Consider the following 25835-nt stretch of genomic DNA (forward strand, 5'->3'; position numbering starts at 1 on the left):
TTCATTCATTAAAGAGAACCTGCCTTGTCCTTATGTCAGTGAGTCCAGCTGCAAAGTTTTGCATCCCTGGCAATTTCAATAATGCCTTCCTTTCCTTCTACTCTCTCATAAAGGCTCCTCATAGTTTCGGATCCTAAAGCTGTGAATGTGTCAAGTGGGCCGTCCCACTGCACACTGTCAGTGGGTGTCAGATTTGATGCCCTTCTGAGACATTAAAAGCAAAACTAAAAAGAGATTCCATGGTGGCATCAAGAGGAACTAGAAGAGATTGGAGCTCCTGGAAGGTAATTTGCATATTCCCAATGTATTCTGGGAAGATCGAAGAGTCACTGTGAGTGGGACAATTGCTGGGTTTAGCCTGGTCTAGCTGCTCAGAGGACACTAAGTAGCATCTTATAGGTTATATATCATCACAAGTGTTCTTGACTTTTATAAGTTTGGAAGTGGACATAAACATGGAAGGGGGGAGTAGCCATATGGTGAGCTGCAATGTATGTTATATGTTTGCCTACCAGAGGAAAAGTCAAACTTCACCTTCCAGAAATGCAAGCTTGTCTTTCTATTGAGGGAAGAGGTGAGAAGTCTTCAGGAGAAAATAGCTACATTGAAACTCATTAAGGAGGATTTCCTTGACAGAGCAGAAATTCAGAATATTGAAGAAAACTGAATGGAAGCATGGGACCTAAAGATGCAGGAGAATCAGGAGTCAAAGTAGAAGCAGTGGTCAGCAGCAAAGAAAAGTGGATAACTCCACACTCCAGCAATTCAGCTAGAATACCATATGTACGCCATATGAAGGGTTTGAACCATAACCCACAAGTAATCCACAAAGTTTCTCCATTTAAAAGTCAAAAGCAGCAGCAACGTTTCGACCTGTAGAGTTCGGTCTTTCTCAAGCTTGAGAAAACATCTTTGAACAAATTATTAAAGATCATGTATGTAAGTACTTGGATGAGAATGGAGTAATTAACCAGAGCCTGCATGTGTTTGTAGCAAACAAGTCATGCCAGACGAATCTAATTTCCTTCTATGACAGAATCACTGACTGGGTTGATCAGGGAAATGCGGTAGATATAGTTTTTCTTAATTTTAGTAAAGCATTTGACAAAGTATCTCCTACCATACTTATTGACAACATGACCAAAATGGGATTGACAAGGCAACGGTTAGGTGGATTCACAACTGGCTGAGTGATCATACATAGAGTGGTCATAAATAGTTATACATCTAAGTGGAAGAATGTATCAAGTGGGGTACTACAAGGCTCTGTCCTCGGTCCAGTGTTGTTCAACATTTTTAGAAATGAACTAGCAGAGGGAATTGAGGGGAAACTGATCAAGTTTGTCAACAACACATAGCTAGGAGGGATAGCTAACACTGGACAAGAAAGAGAGAGAGAGAGGATTCAAAAAGATCTGAACAAACTTGAACAGTGTACAGCGACTAACAGAAAGATATTGTCACGGTCCCTGAATCAGGACAAGGTCATGGTGCAGCGGCCATGTCATATAAACGGACTGGCCACGTTGTTCCAGTTAATCATAATATGTAAGGGTTATACTTCTGGGGTTTGTCCTCACTTCTTGTGTCTACTGGTCATTTGTCTGTTTTCCTTTTGTATCCCCCCTACCATTATTTTGCATGTGAGTGTTTCCCTGATGTTTGTGGAGTCTTCTTTGACCTATGACATTGCATTGGTCACTACTTAAAGGGGTTGTCCCGCGAAAGCAAGTGGGGGTACACACTTCTGTATGGCCATATTAATGCACTTTGTAATATACATCGTGCATTAAATATTGGCCATACAGAAGTTATACACTTACTCCCTCCGGTGTTGGCGTCCCCGTCTCCATGGCGCCGACCAAAGCCTTCTTCTCCCTCGATTAGACGCGCTTGCGTCTGCTCTTCTGTCCCGTTGAATGGGGCCGCTCCGGCGTGCTCGCGCCGCACACGTCTTCTGCGCCAACACCGGAGGGGGTAAGTGTATAACTACTGTATGGCCAATATTTAATGCGCGATGTATATTACAAAGTGCATGTATATGGCCATACAGAAATGCTTAACCCCACTTGCTTTCGCAGGACAACCCCTTTAAGTCAGCTCCTGCATTTAGGTGTTGCTCATTGTCTCAGCTCTGGTGGAGTGAGGTTGTGCCTTTTGGAGCTCTGCTGCTGCAAGCTAAGTAGTTTTCTTTTATTAAGTTTGCGTTAATGCGAATTGGAATTAACTGGTTACGTTTATTTTTGTTAAGTGTAAGAAGTTAGCAGCCGAGGCACGAGACACAGGGATGCCTTTCTTGACATGATAGCTTTGCTTTTAGGCAGGGCTTTTCCTTCCTAGAAGTCAGGGTGAAGTTATCTCTTCCTTTTGTTTTATATTCTATTATTTTTGCACTCTGAGCTGCAGTTTGCTCACTGTGTGAACACCGCCTCCAGTTCATCCTGGACGTTGTGCATTTAATAATAATAATAATAATAATAATCTTTATTTGTATAGCGCCAACTTATTCCGCAGCGCTTTCAGGCATGGATAAATGCAGAACAATACAACAATTACAATGTGAGATACATTGGGTTAGACACAAATGGGTTGGGGGTGGTACAGGAGGTGCACGGGGTTGGGAACACAGGCAATAGGAAATATTATGTACAGATCATTTATCAGAAGGCAAACAGGGTGGAGCACCATAGGGAGGGGCGAGGGACTAGATCAGGAGATTTGGTATGCTTCCCTGAAGAGGTGCGTTTTTAAGGCACGTCTGAAATTTCGTGCATCGGGAATTGTCCGGATGCCTTGGGGTAGAGCATTCCAGAGGATGGGTGCTGCTCTAGTGAAGTCCTGTAGGCGAGCATGAGAGGTTCGTATTACAGGGGTGTTTAGTCTGAGTGTGTTTGCCGATCGGAGTGAGCGGGCTGGGTGGTATACTGACAGTAGGGAGGCGATGTATGGTGGCGCAGCGCCATGCAGAGCTTTGTGAGTGAGGTAGAGGAGTTTAAATTTAGTTCTGTAGTGGATGGGCAGCCAATGCAGCGACTGGCATAATGCAGAGGCGTCTGAATAACGACTGGATAGAAAAATGAGTCTAGCTGCTGCATTTAGTATGGATTGGAGCGGAGCGAGTCTAGTGCGGGGGAGGCCGATGAGTAGCGAGTTGCAGTAGTCAAGCCGGGAGTGGATGAGCGCAACCACGAGCGTCTTTAGCGTGTCCGTGGTTAGGAACGGACGTATTTTAGCAATATTTTTGAGGTGCATGTGGCATGTTTGGGCCAGAGATTGGATATGGGGGGCAAAGGAGAGGTCAGAGTCCAGTGTGACCCCAAGGCATCGGGCATGCCGTCGGGGGGTTATGATGGTGCCAGACACTGGAATGGAGATGTTGAGGGGAGGTCGGTTAGAAGGTGGAAAGACAAGGAGGTCAGTTTTAGAGAGGTTTAGTTTGAGAAAAAGGGAGGACATAGTGTTAGAGACAGCGGACAGACAGTTGGTGATATTTTGGAGGAATGGTCCAGAGATCTCACGGGAGGAGGTGTATAGTTGGGTGTCGTCAGCATAGAGATGGTATTGGAGGCCGAATCTGTGGATGGTTTGTCCAATTGGGGCAGTATAGATAGAGAAAAGAAGGGGACCAAGGACTGAGCCCTGGGGTACCCCGACAGCGAGAGGAAGTGGAGCAGAGATAGAACCAGCAAAGGAAACACTGAAAGAGCGGTCAGAGAGGTAGGAGGAGAACCAGGAGAGAGCAGTATCCTTTAGACCAATAGAGCGGAGCATAGTGAGAAGGAGATTATGGTCGACAGTGTCAAATGCAGCAGACAGGTCAAGGAGGATTAGTAGAGAGTAATCACCTCTCGACTTTGCAGTCATCAGGTCATTTGTTACTTTTGTAAGGGCAGTTTCGGTCGAGTGTAGAGAGCGGAAACCAGACTGGAGGGGGTCGAGGAGTGAGTTGTCAGAGAGAAAGCGAGTAAGCCGGGAGTAGACCAGGCGTTCCAGTAATTTGGAGATAAAGGGGAGGTTTGAGACGGGTCGGTAGTTAGCAGCATTTGTCGGGTCCAAGGTTGTTTTTTTAAGCAGAGGGGATATAATGGAGTGTTTGAATGAGGAGGGAAAAGTGCCAGAGGTTAGGGAGAGGTTGCAGATTGTGGTAAGGTGAGTAATGAGAGCTGGGGAAAGGGAGCGGAGGAGGTGAGAGGGGAGAGGGTCGCTGGCGCAGGTGGTAGGGCGGGCAGTGGAAAGGAGCCTGGAGACTTCTTCCTCTGTCGTTGGTTCTAGCGTAGATAGTGAGTAGGTGCTGGATGCAGTGCTGATGAAGCTGGGATCAGGGCTAACCATGCAGCTTTCAGAGATTTCTTTTCGAATGTGGTCGATTTTTTCTTTGAAATACGCAGCTAGTTCTCCAGCAGTCAGGTCTGTCACAGGGGCCTGTTCCTTGGGGCTGAGGAGGGAGTGAAAGGTCTCAAAGAGTTGTTTGGGGTTGTGGGATAGTGAGGAGACAAGGGAGGTGAAGTAAACTTGTTTGGCATGGTGAAGGGCTAGGTTATACATTTTAAGCATGAATTTGAAGTGGAGAAAGTCTGCTGGCAGCTTTGACTTTCTCCACAGCCGCTCGGCGCACCTAGAGCACCGCCGGATGAAGCGTGTTTGGGACGTGAGCCAGGGTTGCCGTGGTCTGCGTTTGACAGCTCGCGTCACGGGCGGTGCCACTTCATCCAGGGCCCGGCTGAGGGTGGTGTGGTAGTATTCGGCTGCCAGGTTAGGGCAGGGGAGGCGAGAGATGGGCGATAGGGAGGACTGAATAGCTTCGGCAAACTGTTTAGTGCGGACAGACTGGAGGTTCCTAGAGGTGCGATAGATAGGAGGGTCAGGAGAGATGCTAGGGTGCCTGATTGAGAAAGAGAGAAGGTTGTGATCCGAGAGTGGAAGTGGGGAGTTAGTAAAGTGAGAAGCAGAGCAGAGACGGAGGAAAACTAAATCGAGAGTGTTACCATCTCTATGAGTGGGGGAGTCGGAGTTTGGCATCCAGCATGAAGGTGACAGGTATTTAACAAGGAGAAATGCAAAATACTACATCTGCGTAAGGAAAATCAAAAAAAGCACAGACGGAATGGGAAGAATTGAGCTTAGCAGCAGCACATGTGAAAGATACTTGGGTATACTAATACATGACAGACTGAACATGAGTCAACAATGTGATGCAGTAGCAAAAAAGGCAAACACAATTCTGGGATGTATTAAGAGAAACATAGAGTGTAGATTACTCTTCCTTGGTCAGTCCTCATCTGGAATACTGTGTCCAGTTCTGGACACCCCAGTTTAAAAATTGCATAGACAAGCTGAAGCAAGTTCAAAAAGGAGTTACCAAGATGGTGAGCGGTCTGCAAATCATGTTGTATGAGGAACCGTTAAATGATCTGGGAATGCTTAGCTTGCAAAAAAGAAGGCTGTGAGGAGACTTAATAGCTGTCTACAAATATCTGAAGGGCTGTCACAGTGCAGAGGGATCAGCCCTATTGTCATTTGCACAAGGAAAGACCAGAAGCAATGGGGTGAAACTGAAAGGGAAGAGACACAAATTAGATATTAGAAAAATACTTTGACAGTCAGGGTGATCAATGAGTGGAACAGGTTGCCATGGGAGGTGGTGAGTTTTCCTTCAATGGAAGCCTTTAAATAGAGGCAAGACAGACATCTGTGTGGGATGATTCAATGAATCTCGCACTGAGCAGGAGGTTGAACTCAATAACCCTGGAGGTCCCTTCCTTGGGGTAGAGCGTTCCAGAGGATGGATGCTGCTCTGGTGAAGTCCTGGAGGTGAGCATGTGAGGTTCGCATTAGAGGGGTGTTTAGTCTGAATGTGATAGCAGATCAGAATGTGTGGACTGGGTGGTGTACTGACAGTAGGGAGGCGATATACGGTGGCGCGGCGCCATGGAGAGCTTTGTGGGTGAGAGTGAGGAGTGTAAATTTTGTTCTGCAGTGAATGGGCAGCCAATGCAGCGACTGGCATAGTGCAGAGGCATCTGAGAAGTGGCTGGATAGGAAGATGAGTCTAGCTGCCGCATTTAACATGGATTGGAGAGGGGAGAGTCTGGTGCGGGGAAGGGCAATGAACAGCAAGTTGCATTAGTCGTGTCGGGAGTGGATGAGGGCGACAACGAGTGTCTTTAGCAATATTTATGAGGTGCAAGTGACATGTTCAGGCCAGAGATTGGATGTTGGAGCATGCTGTCTTGGGGTTATGGTGGTGCCAGATACTGATATGGAGCTGTTGGGAGGAGGTCGGCTGGTTGAGAACGGAAAGACAAAAAGGTTAGTTTTTGAGAGGTTAAGTTTGAGAAAGAGGGAGAACATAGTGTTAGAGACAGTGGACAGACAGTCAGTGAGATTTTGGAGGAATGGTGCTAAGGTGTCAGGGAAAGAGGTGCATAACTGAGTGTCATCGGCGTAGAGGTAAATGAAAAAGTCAGCAGACTAGCACTCCACAAAGGGTTCCTTTAAGGAGGTGACTAAAAATAATAGGTGATTGAAAATGTAGATGTAAAAGGTGGGACTTACCTAGTGTGGAACACCTGTCCGATGCCAGGTGTCCACACCGTCAGTCCAAGGAGGCTTAATACAGTATCCGGCAGGGCAGGATCCCTAGTCCTTAGGTAAAGTGACTGGGGGGGGAGCTCACAGGCATGAGGACCTCAGTCAAGAACACAGTAGACAGAGGAACGCTATGCAGCCTGCATTACCAGCAACTCAGACCACCAGACTTGTGCTGCTCCAAAATGCGTTGCACTCCATTGTTTTTTCCCACTATTTTGTTGCCTGTTTGTCTTCCTATCAATAAATTAGTTGATATCGAAATCTCACAGGACTCTTTCCTTTGCCTCACTAAGGACGTCCCTGGATTGAGAGGAGCCCTATATGCTTAACAAAGTAAGTTATACCTATCATTGGATCAGGGGTGTACCTAAAGGCTTAGGGGCCTGGGTGCAAAAGTTCAGTTTGGGCCCCCCCACTGGGCCTTCACACCCCCACTCCCATACCCATACCTAGATCGTGCTGCATACAGCTGCAAAATGAATTTCCATACATGATCTAGCCCTTTGGTGTAATCTTTGCAGACATGACTCATTTCCTGCACTACATAAAAATTTGTTTGTAGCCCCTTAGGCCACTCTCACACACACACCGCTATTAGCTCGGCATCCCATGCCATACTAATCGCGGTACAATGCTCCCATTGATTTCAATAGGGTTACTCAAACCTGCGCTCGAATGCTGTGTTCCTTTTCCAGAGCTGTCTGTTCTATTTTTGCGTTTTGGTGTTTTTTAACACACCTCCTCACCAACCCAATGATGGGGTGTATTAAAAACCGCTGTCAAACACTGTACCATGCGTTCAAAAATTCCGCTCGAAATTGCGGTAAAAATGCCACGATTTCAAGCTGCGTTTTCTGAACGCATGTGTGAGAGTGGTCTTAGGGTGTGTTCATGTTTTTGCTGTACCTTTGAACCACAATTAAGAAAAACACATTAAAAAAACTGCATGCAGTATTCAAAGACCACATACGTTTTTAAGAAACTGCATACACTATTAAAAACCACATGTGTTTTTGATGCGTTATTTAATTGTGTGTAAAGTGTGGAATTATATACAGGGAGATGTATAACTTATTCGATAGATAGATAGATAGATAGATAGATAGATAGATAGATAGATATGAGTGAGATAGATAGATAGATAGATAGATAGATATGAAGATGGATATGAAGATGGATATAACATATATAGATTTGAGAAAGATAGATAGATGATCGATAGTTTTGAGATAGATAGATGACAAATATGAGATAGATAGATGACAGATATGAGATAGATAGATAGATAGATAGATAGATAGATAGATAGATAGATAGATAGATAGATAGATAGATAGATAGATAGATACCCTGGACCACTTCTCTGTGTGAGGAGATCAGCAGGGCACAAGACGCTGAACACTGTGCACTGTGCAGGAGCGGAGAGAGATGACATAATCATCAACTTGCTCTAGTCTGTGCCGTGCCATGTGTGTATCTGCTTGCCTGTTCCTCTCCTTTCCCCATCCCTCCTCCTATTCTTGTCTGCTGCTCTCTGGCTCGCTCTGTCAGCCGCACCACAGCAATTACGTGGCTCGCAGTGAGACCAGCCAATAATGCACTGTATGTGCATTTGTGTATGGTAAAGGATGGCCTCTGGACCCCCTCAGTGCAGGAGCCGGGACACATTTGCGACCCCTGATGGTACGCCAGTGCATTGGATTTATATCACTCACGTTATCCTAAGTGCATATGAGTGTGGGGTCCTTTTCTACTTTGTCTACTGTATCAGCGTAAAGATGGTATTGGAGACTAAATTGTTTGTCCAATTGGGGCTGTGTAGATAGAGAAGAGAAGGGGACCAAGGTGTGAGCCCTGGGGGACCCCGACAGCGAGAGGAAGTGGAGAGGAGATAGAGCCAGTAAAGGAAAGAGCGGTCAGAGAGGTAGGAGGAGAACCAGGAGTGAGCAGTGTCCTTTAGGCCAATAGAGCGAAGTATAGCGAGGAGGAGGTTATGGTCAACAGTGTTAAATGCAGCAGAGAGGTCAAAGAAGATTAGTGGGGAGTTGTCACCTCTCAACTTTGCCATCATCAGGTCATTTGATACTTTTGTGAGGGCGGTTTCAGTCGAGTGTAGGGTCTGGAAACCGGACTGGAGGGGGTTGAGAAGACAGTTATCAGAGAGAAAGCGTGTGAGGCGGGAGTAGACCAGACATTCTAGTAGTTTGGAGATGAAGGGGAAGTTTGAGATGGGTCGATAGTTAGCAGCGTCGGTCGGGCCAAGGGTTGGTTTTTTTTAGAGGGGATATGATGGAGTGTTTGAACGAGAAGGGAAAGGTGCCAGAGGTTAGGGAGAGGTTGTAGATGATGGTGAGGTGGGAAATGACAGCTGGGGAAAGGGACCGGAGGAGGTGAGAGGGAAGAGTATCGCTAGCACAGGTGGTGGGGTGAGCAGCGGAAGGCAGTCTGAAGACTTCTTTCTCTGTCGTTGGTTCTAACATAGAAAATGAGTGGGTGCTAGATGCAGTGCTGAGGAGACTGGGATTAGGGCTAGCTGTGCATTTTTCAGAGATTTATTTTCGGATGTTGTTTAGATGAATGAGAGCACTGCCTCCCATTACACTTTCACATCCAACCTCGGTGTCAGACGCAGAAGTGCCTGAAGCGTAATGGGAGGCTTCAAATCTCATTGATTTCAGTTGCAGTGAAGCCCTCTATGACGCTTACATCTCCAACCCCACTGATGACACCAAGCCCTGCTGCACAGCAGGCCAGACGATCAGCTGATCACTTGGATCGCAAGTGGTGAGTCCCTGGAAATTAACTATTGGTGACTGATTCTGAAATTGAATTCTTTTGTCTCGTTTGTCCTGGATTGCTGAAAAAAACATGGGTGATATGATACAAAAGCAGTCAGGACAGGCGTGCATGCTTGCTAGCAAGGTAGCTAATAACTCACTTGCACATAACGATTATTACTCAAAATTCATTCAAATGAATGAATTTGAGTGATAAACGTTCAAAGTGAATATGGGGGGGGGGGGGATCGCTCACTAGTCATTCACAGTTTGTTAACCCCTTAGTGACCAAGCCTGTTTGCCCCTTAATGACCAGACCAAATTTTGGAAATCTGACATGTGTCACTTTGACATAGCATAACTCCGTACAGGTTTTGCTTATCCAAGTGATTCTGACATTGCTTTTTCACCACATGTTGTACTTCATTTAGGTGGTGAAAATAGTCAGATAGAATTTGTGTATATTTATTAAAAGCGCCAAAATTGGGAAAATTTTGAAAAAAATTTAATTTTTTCACATTTTCAACTGCGATATCTCAAATATGTGCAAACATACTGTACAAATTCTTGATAAGATATATATTTCCATCTGTTTACTTTATTCTGGGTGCACATTAGAAAAAGTTCAGGTTTTTTTTAACCATTTAAGAGACGTGCAAATTTAACATTGATTTTCAGCATTTTGAGGAACACTTTATTTTCCGGCACCAAGCCAAGATTACAAAGGCTCATAGGTGTCAGAATGATAGATACCCCCACAAATGACCCTATTTTAAAAACTACACCCCTTAATGTATTCACTGAGGGGGGTCGTGAGTATTTTTACCTCACAGTTTTTTTCAGGAATTAATGCAATTTAGAGGAGAAAAAAATAAAATTTCATGTTTTTGAAAATATGCCATTTAAAAGATGGGATTTTTTTTCTATAATGCACATAAAAATGCAGATTTGCACCCAAAATGGATACCCCCGTTTGTCCTGTGTTTAGAAACATACCCAATGTAGCCCTAATCTTCTGTCCATATGCACAACGGGGCCCAAACCAAAAAGAGCAGACGGTGACTTTCAGAACAGTCATTTTGCTTGAAGGCGATTTCAGCCCCATTGCCCAATTGCAGAGCCCTTGATGGACCAAAATGACAGAGAACCCCACAAATGACCCCATTTTGAAAACTAGACCCCTTAACGAATTCCTCTAGGGGTGTACTGTGTATTTTGACCCCACGGTTTTTGAATAAATCTAAGCAAAGCAGAAGGAAAAAATTACGATTTTCATTTTTTTGGCAATCATGTCACTTTTAAACCCGTTTTTTTGTACAGCACACATATGAATGAAGACTTGTACCACAAAAAATATACCCCTGTTTATCCCGTGTTCAGAAACATACCCATTGTGGCCCTAAAATTATGTCCGTATTCACAACGGGGCCCAAAACGAAAGGAGCAGCCGGTGGCTTTTAGAACAGACATTTTGCGTGAAGGCGTTTTAGGCCCCATCGCCCACTTGTAGAACCCTTGAGCGGCCAAAACGACAGAGGACCCCCACAAATGACCCCATTTTGAAAACTAGACCACTTAACGCATACACCTAGGGGTGTACTGTATATTTTAACCCCGCAGTTTTTGAATGAATCTGAGCAAAGCAGATGGAAAAAATTACGATTTTAATTTTTTTGGCAGTTGTGTCATTTTAAAAACATTTTTTTTTGTATAGCGTACATAAGAATGAAAAAGTTCACCCCAAAATGGATCCCCCCTTTTATCCCGTTTTCAGAGACATACCCATTGTGGCCTTAATATTATGTCTGTATGCACAACAGGACTCAAAAGCAAAGGCGCATCAAACTTCAAATGTGTCTTAAATTTTACGTAATCGCCATTATCTATTGGATAACGGCGATCACGTGACCGGAAACCACTCACTGCGGCCCTCTATCACTGCTCCAGGCTCTTGGCTACATTTAGTAGCCAGGAGCAAGGAGACTTTGAATTTCCAGGGCCCTCAACAGCTTTTGCGCCAAAGTTGGGGAAAGGTCCGTGGATAAAGATCCCATCGGGGGACATCGCCGGAGGCCTTAGGTAAGTATTTTCACCTCCCCTCACTTTTTTTACTTTTACGTGATCGCTGTTTTCAAGTGGAAAACGGCGATCACGTAACCAGGAACCGCGTTTTGTGGGCCCCGGTGAAATCTCCAGGCTCTTGGCTACATTTGGTAGCCAGGAGCAGGGAGATTTTAAATTACCCTGGCAATCTGTGCCTTTTGCACATGCGTCCGCCATCTTGGCGGTGGGCGCATGGGCAGAAGCCGTGGTGAAGTCCACGGATAAATGCGGTGCCTTAGGTACGTTATTTCATCTCCCCTCACGGATATGATCCGTGAGGGGAGATGAAACTTAAACTTTTTTTTCTTTTTTTTAAACTTTTTAAAAACTTTTTTTTACTTTACATGATCGCTGCTATCCATTGGATATCCAGTGAAATCCCTCTGCTCACATGGGAGCCGGGAGCAAAAGGATTTTTAAATTTCCCGGGCCGCACGCGCCTTCTGAGCGCGCGCCCGACGTATGACGTCAGGCGCGCATGCGCAGAAGGCGCTGACGGGACCTGGAGGCTGGGACACCGCCGGTCATCGGAGTGAAGGCGGGTGAGTACTTTCAGCTGCCCCGATGGATCCGATCCACCGGGGCAGCTGAATCTTTCACTTTTTTTAAACTTTTTACTAACGTTTATATGATCGCCGGCATTCGGTAAATGCCGGCGATCATGTGACCGGGGGAGGGGACCCGTGGCCCGGAATGGCAGCTCCAGGTTGCCGGCTACCTCCGGGAGCTGGCAGCATGGAGCTGCCACGTCCTCAGCTTGCAGGGCCTTAGTCCCTGCAGGAAACATATTTCTACGTCCTCAGGGAATAAGGCCTAGCAAGTGAGGACGTAAAAAGTCTATGGGCCGGTCTTTAAGGGGTTGAACTGACTCTTTGGTCTGCTTAAAAAACATGGTTGGATCGCTGGCTTCTCGTTCCATGTAAAAGCTTCCTGCTCAGCGCTTCACCTAGGAGTTGAAGCTCTGAGTGAGAAGTGGACAAGAAGCCAGCAATCCAGCGGCAAGTTTTTCTGTCTAAGTGCTCTGCATGAGCAGGGATGTCAGCAATCATGCAGTCGTTTGAACAACTTTCATCTCATGTAAAAAAAAAGGCCATTAGACGCAGGAGCTGAGAGAACAAAGGGGTAATGATAACAGCGGGGCACTCTGAACCCTTCTGACAGAACCAGCCTCAATGCAGAGCACCCATCCTGAAAGGAATAACCCCACTACTTGCACAAGGCCAGGTCCAGTGTCATAGGGGATCCTGCATACAGAAACCGGGCACAAACAGTAACTGACAACAAATAACAGACGAGAATACACAGAATACAAAACAAACAGGAGCACAAAGAACTAACCAGAAGACAAGAGCCAGACAGGAAAACTGAGAGTGCTCATTAGACCATAAACACAGAAATATAACTGGCACTTCCAGCCAAGAAGAGCCAGAATATAGAGGGAAAGGGGAGAAGCTAATTGGCTGTCAGAGCTGTCAATCATCAGCCACTACGTCAGCTAACAGCAGCAGGAATAATTAACCCTTACTAGTCAGGACAGGAGATATTAACCCTAGCTAGTCAAGATAGAACCAACTGTAGTAATGGTGTGCTGGCAGAGATATAACATCTATCTATCTATCTATCTATCTATCTATCTATCTATCTATCCCTCTTAGGCCCCCTGCACACGGGCGGAAATTCCACGGCGGGATTTCTCGCAGAATTTCCGCCCATGGAAGCTGCCATAGGATTGCGTTAGAAAATACAATCCTAGGCAGACGGCCGCGATTTGTCCGCGTGAAATCACGTGCGGTAAACAAATTGCGACATGCTCTATTTCTGTGCAGGTCTCGCAGAGCCCGCACAGAAATGTCACTCCCCGGCCACTGGCTCCGCTCTGCGCATGCGCTGGCTGTCCAGCAGCAGGCACATCGAAGAGCCGGAGCCGCGGGAGAGGTGAGTGCCGCGTTGGTCCCTGCAGGGACTCGGGTCAGGTCCCGCTGCGAGAATTCTCACAGCGGGATCTGACCCGGCTGTCTGCAGGCGGCCTAAAGCATTGTTGTTGTATTACACTGATGCTGATACATGTCTGAGATACTATATTACAATGTGCATTGACTTCTTTGCATAGAAGTTGCATCATACAATTCGAGCTATTTGATCCATCAGCACCAGACATCCCATCAAGAAATCGACATGTAGATCTTAGACCTTGAAACTATGTTATTCATATTGGTACAAGCCATCAATAAAATAAACTATTCAGAATGAAAATGTTCATATTTCTTAGGGTGCCTTCCCACTAGCAATTTTTAACGCTGCAATACTGCTGTGCTTTTTTCACGCAAATGTCAATGAGACTTTCTAAAGTTAAAAACGCATTGCACAAAAATTGCCAGTTTGTGCTCTGCGATTTTTGTGCAATGCGCTTTTAACATTAGAAAGTCTCATTGACAATCGCGTGAAAAAACGCAGTGATATTGCAGCGTTACAAAAACGCCAGTGGAAAGGCCCCCTTAGGGTGATAAAAGCCCTCAGAATGATGTGCCAAATCTCCCACCAGAATTCTCAGTGTCTAAAATACATAAAATATGGTTAGATGACAACATCCCCATGTAGCATCTTGTGTAAAGTTGCAGTCACCTTTGTAAGGAAGGGGTTCCTGTAGGTCCAGCATGAAAGCTCCTTAAGATGTGTACTGCAGCGAATATACAGCAGATTATGCTTTCTTCCTTCCCATGCTCCGCGACACATTCCTGGCAGAGCCAGCACATGTTTTGGTAAACAGACTCTCTATTCAGAGCTGACAACAATTGCTCTACTTAGAACAATGATATCTCCAAGGAGACAGAAGAATAAACACCAAGATCATAGGCCATAGAAAGTCCCCTACTGAGCTGTGCCAGACTACTACTGCAATGAAACAAAACATCTATCTATCTATCTCATATCTATCTATTTCATATCTATCTATCTATCTATCTATCTATCTATCTATCTATCTATCTATCTATCTCATATCTATCTATCTCACATATATCTATCTATCTATCTATCTATCTATCTATCTATCTATCTATCTATCTATCTCCTATCTATCTATCTATCTCCTATCTATCTATCTATCTATCTATCTATCTATCTATCTATCTATCTATCTCATATGTATGTGTGCATCTATCTATCCCATATCTATCTATCCATCTCATATCTATCTATTTATCCCATATCTATCTATCTATCTAATATGTATGTGTGTATCTATGTACTCAATATCTATCTATCTATCTATATCTCTCTCTCATATCTATCTATCTATCTATCTATCTATCTATCTCATATCTATCTATCTATCTATCTATCTATCTATCTATCTCATATCTATCTATCCCATATCTATCTATCTATCTATCTCATATCTATCTATCTATCTATCTATCTATCTATCCCATATCTATCTATCTATCTATCTCATATCTATCTATCTATCTATCTATCTATCTATCTATCTATCTCATATCTATCTATCTATCTATCTATCTATCTATCTCATATGTATGTGTGCATCTATCTATCCCATATCTATCTATCCATCTCATATCTATCTATCTATTTATCTCATATCTATCTATCTAATATGTATGTGTGTATCTATCTACTCCATATCTATCAATCTATCTATCCATCTATCCATCTATCTATCTATCTAATATGTATGTGTGTATCTATGTACTCAATATCTATCTATCTATCTATCTATCTCATATCTATCTATCTATCTCATATCTATCTATCTATCTATCTCATATCTATCTATCTATCTATCTATCTATCTATCTATCTATCTATCTCTCTATCTCCTATCTATCTATCTATCTATCTCATATGTATGTGTGTATCTATCTAGTCCATATCTATCTATCTATCTATCTATCTATCTATCTATCTATCTATCTATCTATCTATCTATCTATCTATCTATCTCATATCTATCTATCTATCTCTCATATCTATCTCATATCTATCTATCTATCTATCTATCTATCTATCTATCTATCTATCTATCTATCTATCTATCTATCTATCTATCTCTCATATCTATCTCATATCTATCTATCTATCTATCTCTCATATCTATCTATCTATCTATCTATCTCATATCTATCTATCTATTTCATATCTATCTATCTCATATGTGTGTATCTATCTATCTCATATCTATCTATCTCATATCTATCTATCTCCTATCTCTCTCTCTCTCTCTCTCTCTCTCATATCTATCTATCTATCTATCTATCTATCTATCTATCTATCTATCTATCTATCTATCTATCTATCTATCTATCTATCTATCTCGTCAGTGCTTCTTACTGTTTCTTAGATAATGGCAGGGGAGAAGTAGTAACTAATCTTATAAGTCAGACCAGTTTGTTTAAACTCTCTGGCCAAAGGCTGTTGCTGTGTTTATAGTTGGAAACAGAGGCCATTGCTGTGACCACCAAAGACATAAAGGCCATCACCCTGAGTTGGTAAGGCAGCAATATGTTTAATGAAGCTGCCTACGGGTGTGTGGGGGGATGTTAGGAGAATAAGAGGATAGGGCGATCAGGTGAGCCGACTTTCAGAGCGGTGGGGAGATACCACGTGGCAGGCCGTAATGGTGGTGATGCTGTAGGCGGCATGTGCGCCACGCACAAGAGAAGACGGGGATGTGAGTTGCAGCTGGAGAATGGAGTCACGGCAAAGTGATAGTGGAGGGATCCCCGTGCAGTGCCGTGCACAGTAGCGGGTCTCTGTGTAGTACATCGGGAAGCGGGGGAAGGGTGCAGAGGGTCAGCAGGGAGGCAGAAGGAAGTGAAAGGGGGAGAGGCATCGTGAACAGGGGTGGGGGGAGCGACATGGGTAACTGAAGCAGGATGATGTTGTAGAGGGGGAGGGGGCAGGCAGCAGGGGTCAGCAGGAAGTACAGGTGGATAGTAGCAGACAGTGTAGTGGCATTGCTAGGGGGGCGGGGAGTGGCACTGGGGGATATGAGGGAGGGTTTTTGCTGCAGGCAGAGTGGGGGCAGGTAGATAGGATCGGTCCAAGAGCTAGGGGTAGGTTAGTCAGGGGCTCAAGCCCGCCTGACGGGAGTGGTATGGTACAGGTTCCCAGTTCACTGGGTGATGAATCAGCTTTTGAAGGAGTACGGTTGGCTGATTCTATGTTCTGCAGAGTGGCCCCATTAGGGGCTGGTGTGGCTGAAGATGTGGTGGAAAAAAATCAAGAATGGGCAGTATATTGATATATGGTCACTGCTAACAGTGGAACGTGGTGGTCAATAAGGAACATTTTTTTGAATGTGGAAGTGACAAAAAACTGAGAGTAGCGAAAATGTTCGGAAATTGGTTGAAGGCCTTTTTGATGCTGGCGCACATTACGTGTCAGTATCGACCACAAAAAGGCGCAGAATTAATGGTATATATGAATACCATATACAGTGCATACAAGCTGCATGGAGGTGCGGCTTGGTGGCGCTATGATGAGCATTTTAGGCGACGTATGTCGGGTTCAAAATTTATCAGCTGGGCAAGTAAGGCGATTGATGTGTGGATACAGCTGATTTTTAACTTAGCAACTGCAAAAAACGCCTTTTTCAATTGGGGCCACAGTTGTTGGACAGCAGTTGGCGGCTGAGGCACTAAGACCAAATGGATCTTGTTGGTTATAAAGCAAGAGTCATTGTAGGTTTTTTGCCACTTGTAAATTTAGTCACGAATGCTCTGTGTGTGGGGGATCACACGCCATGGAGGGTGTCGCCGGCGCCACAGTGAACCTCAGTGAGAGGCAGCTTTCTACGGCTGTGGTTGGACAGGTACCACTGAAAGCAGAAATAGTGGAAATAGTGAGAGATAAGTTGTTGAAAGAAGTGGGTTTAGGTTGTATAGTGGGCCCTTTTCAGGAGCGCCCATGTAATAATTTGCACTTCTCGCTTTTGGGCCTGGTCTCGAATAAAGAGAGAGACGGGCAAATTTCGGTTGATGTATCACTTGTCGTTTCTGTTGAGCGATTTGGTGAATGATAGCATATCGAAGGAGCAGGCTGCGGTTTCATACACGGTTTTCGATCAGGTGGTATTTTTATTGTAGCAAGCGGACGTGGGAGCCTGCTTTGGTGAAGGTGGACATCGAGTCTGCTTTCTGTTTGCTGCTGGTTCATCCAGATTGCTTCCGTCTTTTGAGATGCAGGCTGAATGGTCAGTTTTTTGTGGACATGTGTCTGTCGATGGGATGCTCCATCTCATGTTATAACTTCAAGTTGTTTAGTTCCTTTTTGAAATGGATATTAATCTATGAGAAGTGCATCACATTGGTCATTCACTATTTGGACGACTTTTTGTTGGTGGGTCCCACAGATTCGGTGGCGTGCGAGTGGCTGTTGTTACCTTTTTGGGCATTGATGAAGAGGATCGGCGTACCGCTGTCTAAGGAGAAGACAGTTGGCCTTTTGTCATGTTTAACTTTTTTGGGTATTGAAATTGTCTCGGAGGAGATGATTTTTTGGTTACTGGTCAAAAAGGTGTTGCGATTAAAGCAAATATTGGAGTCTCTTAGCGGTTGTCAGAAGGCCACATTACAGCAAGTACAAGTTGGGTTTGTTGAATTTTGCCTGTAAAGTAATTCCCATGGGTCGCGTTTTTTCAAGTCAACGTTCATTGGCGACAGTAGGTATAAAAATGTAAAAAAGTAAAAAAACGTTTAACGGGCACGTCATATGTCAAAAAGAGGAGAGGTCTAACAGTGAACTCAGCTTGTTTTCAGATGCGGTGGGAGCCGTCGGTTTTGGGGTCATTTTTGAGAATCATTGGTGCAGGTCTCCCTGGCCAGGGTTATGGAAAGAAAAGCAGCTGGTAAAAAAACACTGCGTTGTTGGAAATATTACCCATTGTGGTAGCCATTGACGTGTGGGGTCCTAGCATGAAGGACCAGAGGATTTGCTTCGGGCCAGACAGCGTAACGGTGGTACAAGAAATCAATAAGCAATCGCCTTCTTCACCTCCTGTTTTGGCTCTATTGCCGCACCTGGTGTCGCGGTGCTTACAATACAATGTGCGGTTTAGGGCGAAACATGTCCCTGAATGTCAAAATGGTGTGGCTGATGCCCTTTCTCACTTTCAGATGGAGACTTTCAGGGAACTACACCCGACAGCGGATGTCGAGGGGATATGTTGCCCTTCTTCCCTGTGGGACATAGTAGAAGTGAGCTGCTGAATCTGGTTTGGTCATCAGTGTCTGAGGGCACATGGAAAAGCTACAATGTCATATGGTCATTCTACTTGGCCTGCGCTGGAGGGGTTTTTCTGGATTCGGACCGGGCACGGTCAGTGACGTTAGACATTTTTTCAGGGCTGCTGCGGAGAGGAGAGGTAGTCGGGGTGTCGCAAAAAAGCATTTGTCAGGTATCGCCTTTTGCCGCGTTTGCATAGCAAGACAGATGTTACGACGGATTTCGTTTTTAGGTCTGGAAAAGGAAAGGAGATGGGTGGATAAGCAGCGTCCTATCACTTTTTCTCTGTTATGCCTAATTTTGAAGGTATGTGTCTCCCCGGAAGAGACATTGCTGTTTTAGATTTGTTTTTTATTGGCTTTTTTCATGGCGCCTCTAGTGGGCGAGTTGGTCCTGGACAGTAAAAATAAGTCAGGTGGTTTACAAGTTAGGGATCTGTTGGTGGAGAATGACGGGGTTAAGAAGGTCAAAAATGGATGTATATGGCTGGGGTGAATGGTAAACGCAGTTGGGTCACAGTAGTGCCCGGTGGGTGTTTTGCGGGAATACTTGTCCCAGAACCCAGAGTACAGTCAATTGTTGCATCCCGACTCGGGTTTGTCATTAACGGTGTACAAATTTTCAGTGATATTACAGTTTTGTGTTAAGCGGTTGGGTTTGGATCCTAAAGAATTTGGTACTCACTCTTTCAGTATTGGGGCAGCTACGACAGCGGAAGCCTGTGGGGTGACTGCAGAGAGAGTGAAGCGTTTGGGTAGATGGAAGTCAGAAACGTATAGGTCATGTGCTTGCCCGGACTTGAGAGTAGTTTAAAAAGGCTAGTTGTTATGGCAAGATTTTTGTTGCTTTGGGGACCGTTTTTTCTTGTTGGAATTTGTTTTTTTGTTGCAGACAGTGGGCGTTGGAACATCGGGATAATAGGACATTCTTACATCTATTTGGCCGAGAAGAGAGTGAGAGTTAGGCCTGTTGTAGAGAATTTGGGACTGAAGAACGCGGTGGTACGATGGAAAGGCAATAGAGGACTTCAATGGTCCATGCTGTTTCCAGTGAAAATGCGGATCAGCAGCTGGACCCCACGGAACGTGATATTTTTGATTCATGCTGGGGGAAATGATTTAGAGACGGTTAAGGTCACAGAAGGATCAAAACTTAACTTTTATTAATTATTCATTGATTTATGAAGCTACATACATTAAATGGAATTCCATCCAATATGGTATAGTAATTCAAGTCCAATATTATAAGGACCAATTTCTCCTTTTTCTTCAGTGCCAAATATTATTACACACTATCCCAAAGTCCTGAAACTATATCCCAATCTGGAATATTCGGTAAATCAGGGTTTATTATTTTCTAAAGGACTTATTCAGGGAATAGAAAGTAATAAAATTATTAGACCTCAATTGATAATAACTAGAGATGAGCGAACCTACTCGTTTTGAGTAATTACTCGATCGAGTACCACGATTTTCGAGTACTTCTGTACTCGGCTTTCAGACGCCTTCCAGGATTCATTAAAGTTAGCTGTGAGAAAGCATGGGAAGTTTGAAAAACATTTAAAGCTCTAAAAAAAAATGTTAAAAAGACAGTTTAATAAAGCTGTGGCCTACCCCTCATAAAAAGCCAGTAGTTGTCTATAGTCATTATTATTAAGGTAAGAGGGAGCAGAGGTTGGGAAAGTGACAGAGTACCCCCAGTTGGTAAGGCAGCAATATGTTTAATGAAGCTGCCTCTGGACTGTGGGGTGGGATGTTAGGAGAAGAAGGGGATTGGGTGACCAGAGATCTAAGGAGTTAGGGAAGAGTTATAGAGGATGGGGAGGAGTTGTACAGCAGTCTAGAACACGTGAAGAAGGAAGAGGACATCCACCCACCCAGGAGTTGGGAAAGGAAAGGGAGAGAGTACGCCCAGTCTGAAAGTGCTAGAAGGTAAAGACTTTGGAGAAGGCAGGCATCAATCCCACTACCACTTGCACTATGTGAGCTAATCTCCCTTGCCTGCTGTTTACTCCTGTCTACTCTTGTCAATCTTAACATACTTTAAGCATTCAAGCATTTTGGATGCTGAGGTCCTTTTTTAAGTTTAGATGTCTCTCCGCCTCAGGAAAATGAAGACTGAGGAGTTTACAGGGTGTTTGGTGGCCAAAAAGTACAGAGAGTTATTGTATAAAGCACTTTCAATGTGTACAAAGATAAAAACTGTGAGTAGGGAGAAAAAGTCCCCTTAATTTGGAGTTGAGAGTTGTAATGAAGCACAGGAAGGCCCAGACATACTGGTGCGGGCCGATAAAAACATGGCTGAAAAAGAACTGTGGGATCTCATGGTTGTCCAGAAGAAAGAGTGAGTCAACATTTTTAGCCCTCCTGTTCTCTTTTGTGTAACAAGAAACACAACAGCTTTTGACTGGACACTTTAAACAATGAAGTCTTGGAGGTAAGATGAGTTATTACTTCTACCTTGCCACGATCTAGGAGGCAATGAGAAACACTGTTGTTTTTTTTGTTTTTTTTGTGGCTAAAAATTGACTACACAGGAAGCTTAGGAGTGGCTCTGTGGCGCAATGGATAGCGCATTGGACTTCTAGAGTGAAAGTGATTTAAAGGTTGTGGGTTCGAGTCCCACCAGAGTCGTACTTTCTAGCGCACTGTGCTAGCTTGTTGAGTGCTCTTGATTTAAGTAATCCTGCACTGAGCCGAGGCTTGGGCCCGATGACCCTGGAGTTGGAAGCTCTACCATTCTATGATCTTCTTTATTTAGGCATGTATGTCTGCATTGACAGAGAAGAGGACATTTTTTTTTTTGAATCAATTTTTATTAGATTTTATAATTAATTACATACATTTGAAAGATCGCATATATATAGACAGTAAAGAAAAAGACAATATTAACTTAACTGACTTAACTACTAAGGCAAGACAGGTTGCGTAGTTGCATTCTCTGAGGATGTATTTCTGGCTAGAACAGTAACTGTCTGGACATCCCTAATATAGTCTTGGAATCAACTAACTTACTTAATATTCAGAGATTCTGTACAACCATTGTTGTTCGCGTTCTTGTTTAACAAAAAACTGCAAGTTGGCTACAGACATCGTTTAACTTTCATCACACATGGTACAAAGACAAGGGAGCAGGGGTGGGGGGCACGGGTAGGCGGACATACAGGGGATGTGGGGGAAGGAGGTTTGAGTTTGAGTTTGGGGGAGGGGAGGGACAGGTTTGCGACATTATATTTTGTTAAGGCGCTTGCTCTGCGCTTCCCATCACTCTCACCTGTTCTCCACCCGAGGTTCTCACCATGTTTGTATCTGTACACGGATGCCTTAGCATCTATTCCTCACCTCCACAGGAGACTCAGGTCAATGCTTTCCAGGGGATCCACTTTTCCACAAACCTGTCGTGTTTATTGGTTGCCCAGCTCTCAAGTTCTTCTAGATTGCAGATTAAGGGCGCCCACCCACTGGCGTTTTTTTTCCTGCGTTTGCGTTTTGCGTTTTGCGTTTTTCCTGCACAGGCATAGAGATAACATGTGTTCCTGTCCACTGGCGTTTTGCGTTGCGTTGCGTTTTTTAACATAGGAACTGTCAGTTGCATATGTGTCCCTATTTTTCTCCTAATGCACCCATGAAAGTCAATGGAAAAGCCGCGAAAACGCCGCGAAAAACGCGGGAAAAACGCCGCGAAAACGCGGCGTTTTTCACGCACGAAAATCGCAAACGCCAGTGGGTGGGCGCCCTTAATCACCTTTTTCTTTCCATTGATCCAGAGTAGGGGGGGTTTTCTGGAGCCAGAGGAGAGGGATCAGGGCCTTAGCTGCATCTATCAGTAGTGCTGTTAGTTTATTTTTGAATGGGTGGAAAATAGCTGATGGTCTCCAGAGGAAGATGATATCCGCTGTGAGAACGAAGTTAGGTAAGATGTTTTGAAGGGTTCCCTCGACTTCTTTTCAATAGGGGGTAATAATTGGGCATTCCCACCAAATATGCATGTAGGAGCCAACATTAGCGTCGCATCTCCAGCATTTATTGTGGGGTGCCAATTTATACGCATGTAGCCACTGTGGGGTCCTGTACCATCGTACTAGTAGTTTATAATGGCTTTCCTGAGTTAGCACACAGGGAGAGAGGCCAAATGCTGTCTTCATAATGACTTTCGTTTCCTCTGGAGTGAGGGTAATATTCAGTTCTCTTTCCCATGATAGGAGAAAGGCTGTTTTAGTAAGGGTGACTGGGGCAATGAAACATTTCTTTATTTTGGCTAATTTCCTCTGGCTCATCTCCCTCTCCTGCAGGGTTTTCTCAAAACTAGTCTTAGGTCTAGTTGATTTAAATGCTCTCTGGAATTTCTCTATAGTCTTCGTGATGTGGGCTTTCTGTACAATAGAGAGGGGGTATTGAGGAAGGAGGGCCTCTAGTATCTCGGAGGGTTTTTTGTGGGCATGTGCTTGTAGGTCTCCTACTGTTGTCCCCTTGAATTTTTTCCATAGATTAAGTGACATTGGGTCTGAGGGAATGTTTACTAATTTACATAAAGCGCGTAAAGGCATTGCCGGAGATGGGCTAGGTGCCAGAGAGTTCCTGAGTCTTTCCCAGGTCTCGCAGGGTCCCCGGAGAAGGGGCTCATGGCCCCGTCCCCTGGACTTAAATCTGGGGGGGAACCAGAGGTCTTCTATTAAAGTGTTTCCATAGACTCCTTCTGCCAGTACCGCTAAAATCGGGTCTCTTCTGGGTTGACTAAGTTCCATCCAGTAACTTAATTGTGCTGCATTGTAGTAGTCCTCCATGCAAGGTAAATCCATTCCTCCCTCCCAACGCCTCCTTATCATCAGGCTAGGGGTTAACCGTGGCCGTTTGTGTTTCCAGGCATAGTCTGAGAAAGCTTTCTTGATGGCTTTAAAGAAGGAGCTCGGAAGGAAGACTGGAAGCATGCAAATTTTGTAGAGGATTGTCGAAAGAACGTAAGATTTAAGGATCTTCTTTCTGCCAAACCAGGACACGAAGGGCAAGTCATATGCGTAAAGCATTTCGTTGATCTTAGGTATTAGGGGGCAGAAGTTGTGTATGTAAAGATCCTCAGCCCTTCTGGAGAGTTTTATGCCTAGGTAGTCAATATGAGAGTTGGACCATTTGAAGGGGGAGCTGGATTGTATCGATGTGCTTTGGGGTTCCGGAATCGAGACATTTAGGATTGTGGATTTAGAATAATTCACTTTAAAATTTGCTAAAGCCCCAAATTCCTCCAGGAGTGAGACCAGTCCCGGGATCCCTTTTTCTGGTTCCGTGATGATAAACATGATATCGTCTGCGAACGCAGCGGTTGCGATAGAATAGGGGCCTATTTCGAGACCTCTAATGTCTGGGTCCTGTCTCACCCTCTGGAGGAAAGGTTCCAGTGCAAGAATAAATAGTGTTGGGGAAAGTGGGCAACCTTGGCGGGTTCCGTTGCGTATGTTAAATGGGGGGGACAGGATATCATTAACTTTCAGTCTTGCATGTGGATTGGAGTATATGAGAAAATAGAAGCAATGAAAGGGATGGGGAAATTAAACCATCTAAGAACTGCCTCTAGATACATCCAGCTCACCCTGTCAAATACCTTTTCAGCATCAGTCCCCAAAAAGGCTAACGGGATCTTTCGGGATTGGGCATATCGTGCTATATGTAGCAATCGGTGGCAGTTGTCCCTTCCCTCTCTTCCTTTCACAAATCCAGCCTGTTCCCTGTCCACTAATGTGGGGATTAAATCTTCTAATCGTTTGGCTAGCAATTTTGCCCAAATCTTCACATCTATATTTATGAGCGATATAGGTCTGTAACTGCCGCATAATTCAGGATCTTTTCCTTCCTTATGCAGCAGCGTGACGTGTGCTTCAAGAGACTGCTTGGGTAGGGATTTTCCTTGTAATAGTGAGTTACATAAGTCCCGTAATCGGGGAACAAGAATCTTTTTGAATGATTTATAGTAGGCCAGAGATAAGCCGCCTGGTCCTGGGCTCTTTCCAGTGGGGAAGGAGTCCAAGACGCCTTCTACTTCAGCACTAGTGACTGGGGTCAATAGGTTGTCAGCTTCTGAGTCGTCCAGTTTAGGCAAGTTTAAAGCATTTAAGTAGTGATCTATCTCACTCTTTGATTTTTGTGGGACGGGATTTCCTCCTCGGCCACCCAAGTTATATAGATCAGAATAATATTTCTGGAATTCATCTGCTATTTCCGCGGTAGAGGAGGTCATCCCACCTGTTTGTGTCTTTATGGACGATATATGAATTCTCCCTCGTGCCTTTTTAATTAGCGCCGTCATGAACTTGCTTCCTTTGTTGCCATGGGCAAAAACTGTGTGTTTGAGATGCAAGCGTCTTTTATTAAATCTAGATTCTAGACTGTTTTTTAATTCCCTTCTGAGTGAGGTCAGTTCCTCTAGAATGTTTTTTGTTTGGGAGATTTTTGCTTTTTGTTCTAATTTTGCGATTTGGTTGAGTTTGTTATCTATTTCTTTTTGTTGTTGTTTTTTCATTCTTGTCCCCAATGCTATTAATAACCCCCTTATGAAGGCCTTGTGGGTTTCCCAAATAATCGGCGTTTCTGTATCGGCCCCGGAATTCAACTGAAAGAACTCTTCCAGCAGCTCAGACAGTCGAGTTCTTTCTTCCGCCGAGTCCAGGAGTGACTCGTTTAGACGCCATCTCAATTCTTTTGGCTCTATCTTGTGGGGATTAATATCGATGTGAAGAGGCGCATGGTCGGAAATAGTTAGTGTATCTATATATGCTTTTCCCACCCTTGGAAGAAGGGAGTGTGAGACGAATAAATAATCAAGCCTCTGGAAGGAGGAGTGTACAGATGAAAAATACGTGAAGTCTTTTGTAGAAGGATGTAAGCATCTCCAAGCATCCGTGACTCCCAGGTCCTGGAGTGCTCGGAGTAACGCCCTGAGTTTCCCCTGCGAGACCTGGGATCGGCCCCTTGACGCGTCTAACAGTGGATTTAGGGTCATGTTCCAATCCCCTCCCACTAAGATCTGTCCCTCTGCAAATTGCTTCAGTATGTCTAATTGTTTCAATAGCCATGGGACCTGATCTGAGTTAGGGGCATATAGGTTTGCGAAGGTTAATTTTATGTTGTT

General features: G+C 44.4%; 1 protein-coding gene across 2 annotated transcripts in view; it reads right to left on the bottom strand.

Moving 5' to 3' along the window:
* Positions 1 to 14230, bottom strand: part of SPATS1 (spermatogenesis associated serine rich 1) — a 34829-nt gene extending 20599 nt beyond the window's left edge. Inside the window, exon 1 of one of the 2 annotated variants that reach the window (XM_066589169.1) lies at positions 14094 to 14230. In XM_066589169.1, the coding sequence (XP_066445266.1) occupies positions 14094 to 14224 (131 nt within the window). In that variant the 5' untranslated portion in view covers positions 14225 to 14230. The remainder of the gene's footprint in view (positions 1 to 14093) is intronic. The other variant, XM_066589168.1, reaches the window with a different exon arrangement.
* Positions 14231 to 25835: the final 11605 nt, after the last annotated feature.

This window comes from Eleutherodactylus coqui, chromosome 1 (assembly GCF_035609145.1).
Source record: "Eleutherodactylus coqui strain aEleCoq1 chromosome 1, aEleCoq1.hap1, whole genome shotgun sequence".
NCBI lineage: Eukaryota > Metazoa > Chordata > Amphibia > Anura > Eleutherodactylidae > Eleutherodactylus > Eleutherodactylus coqui.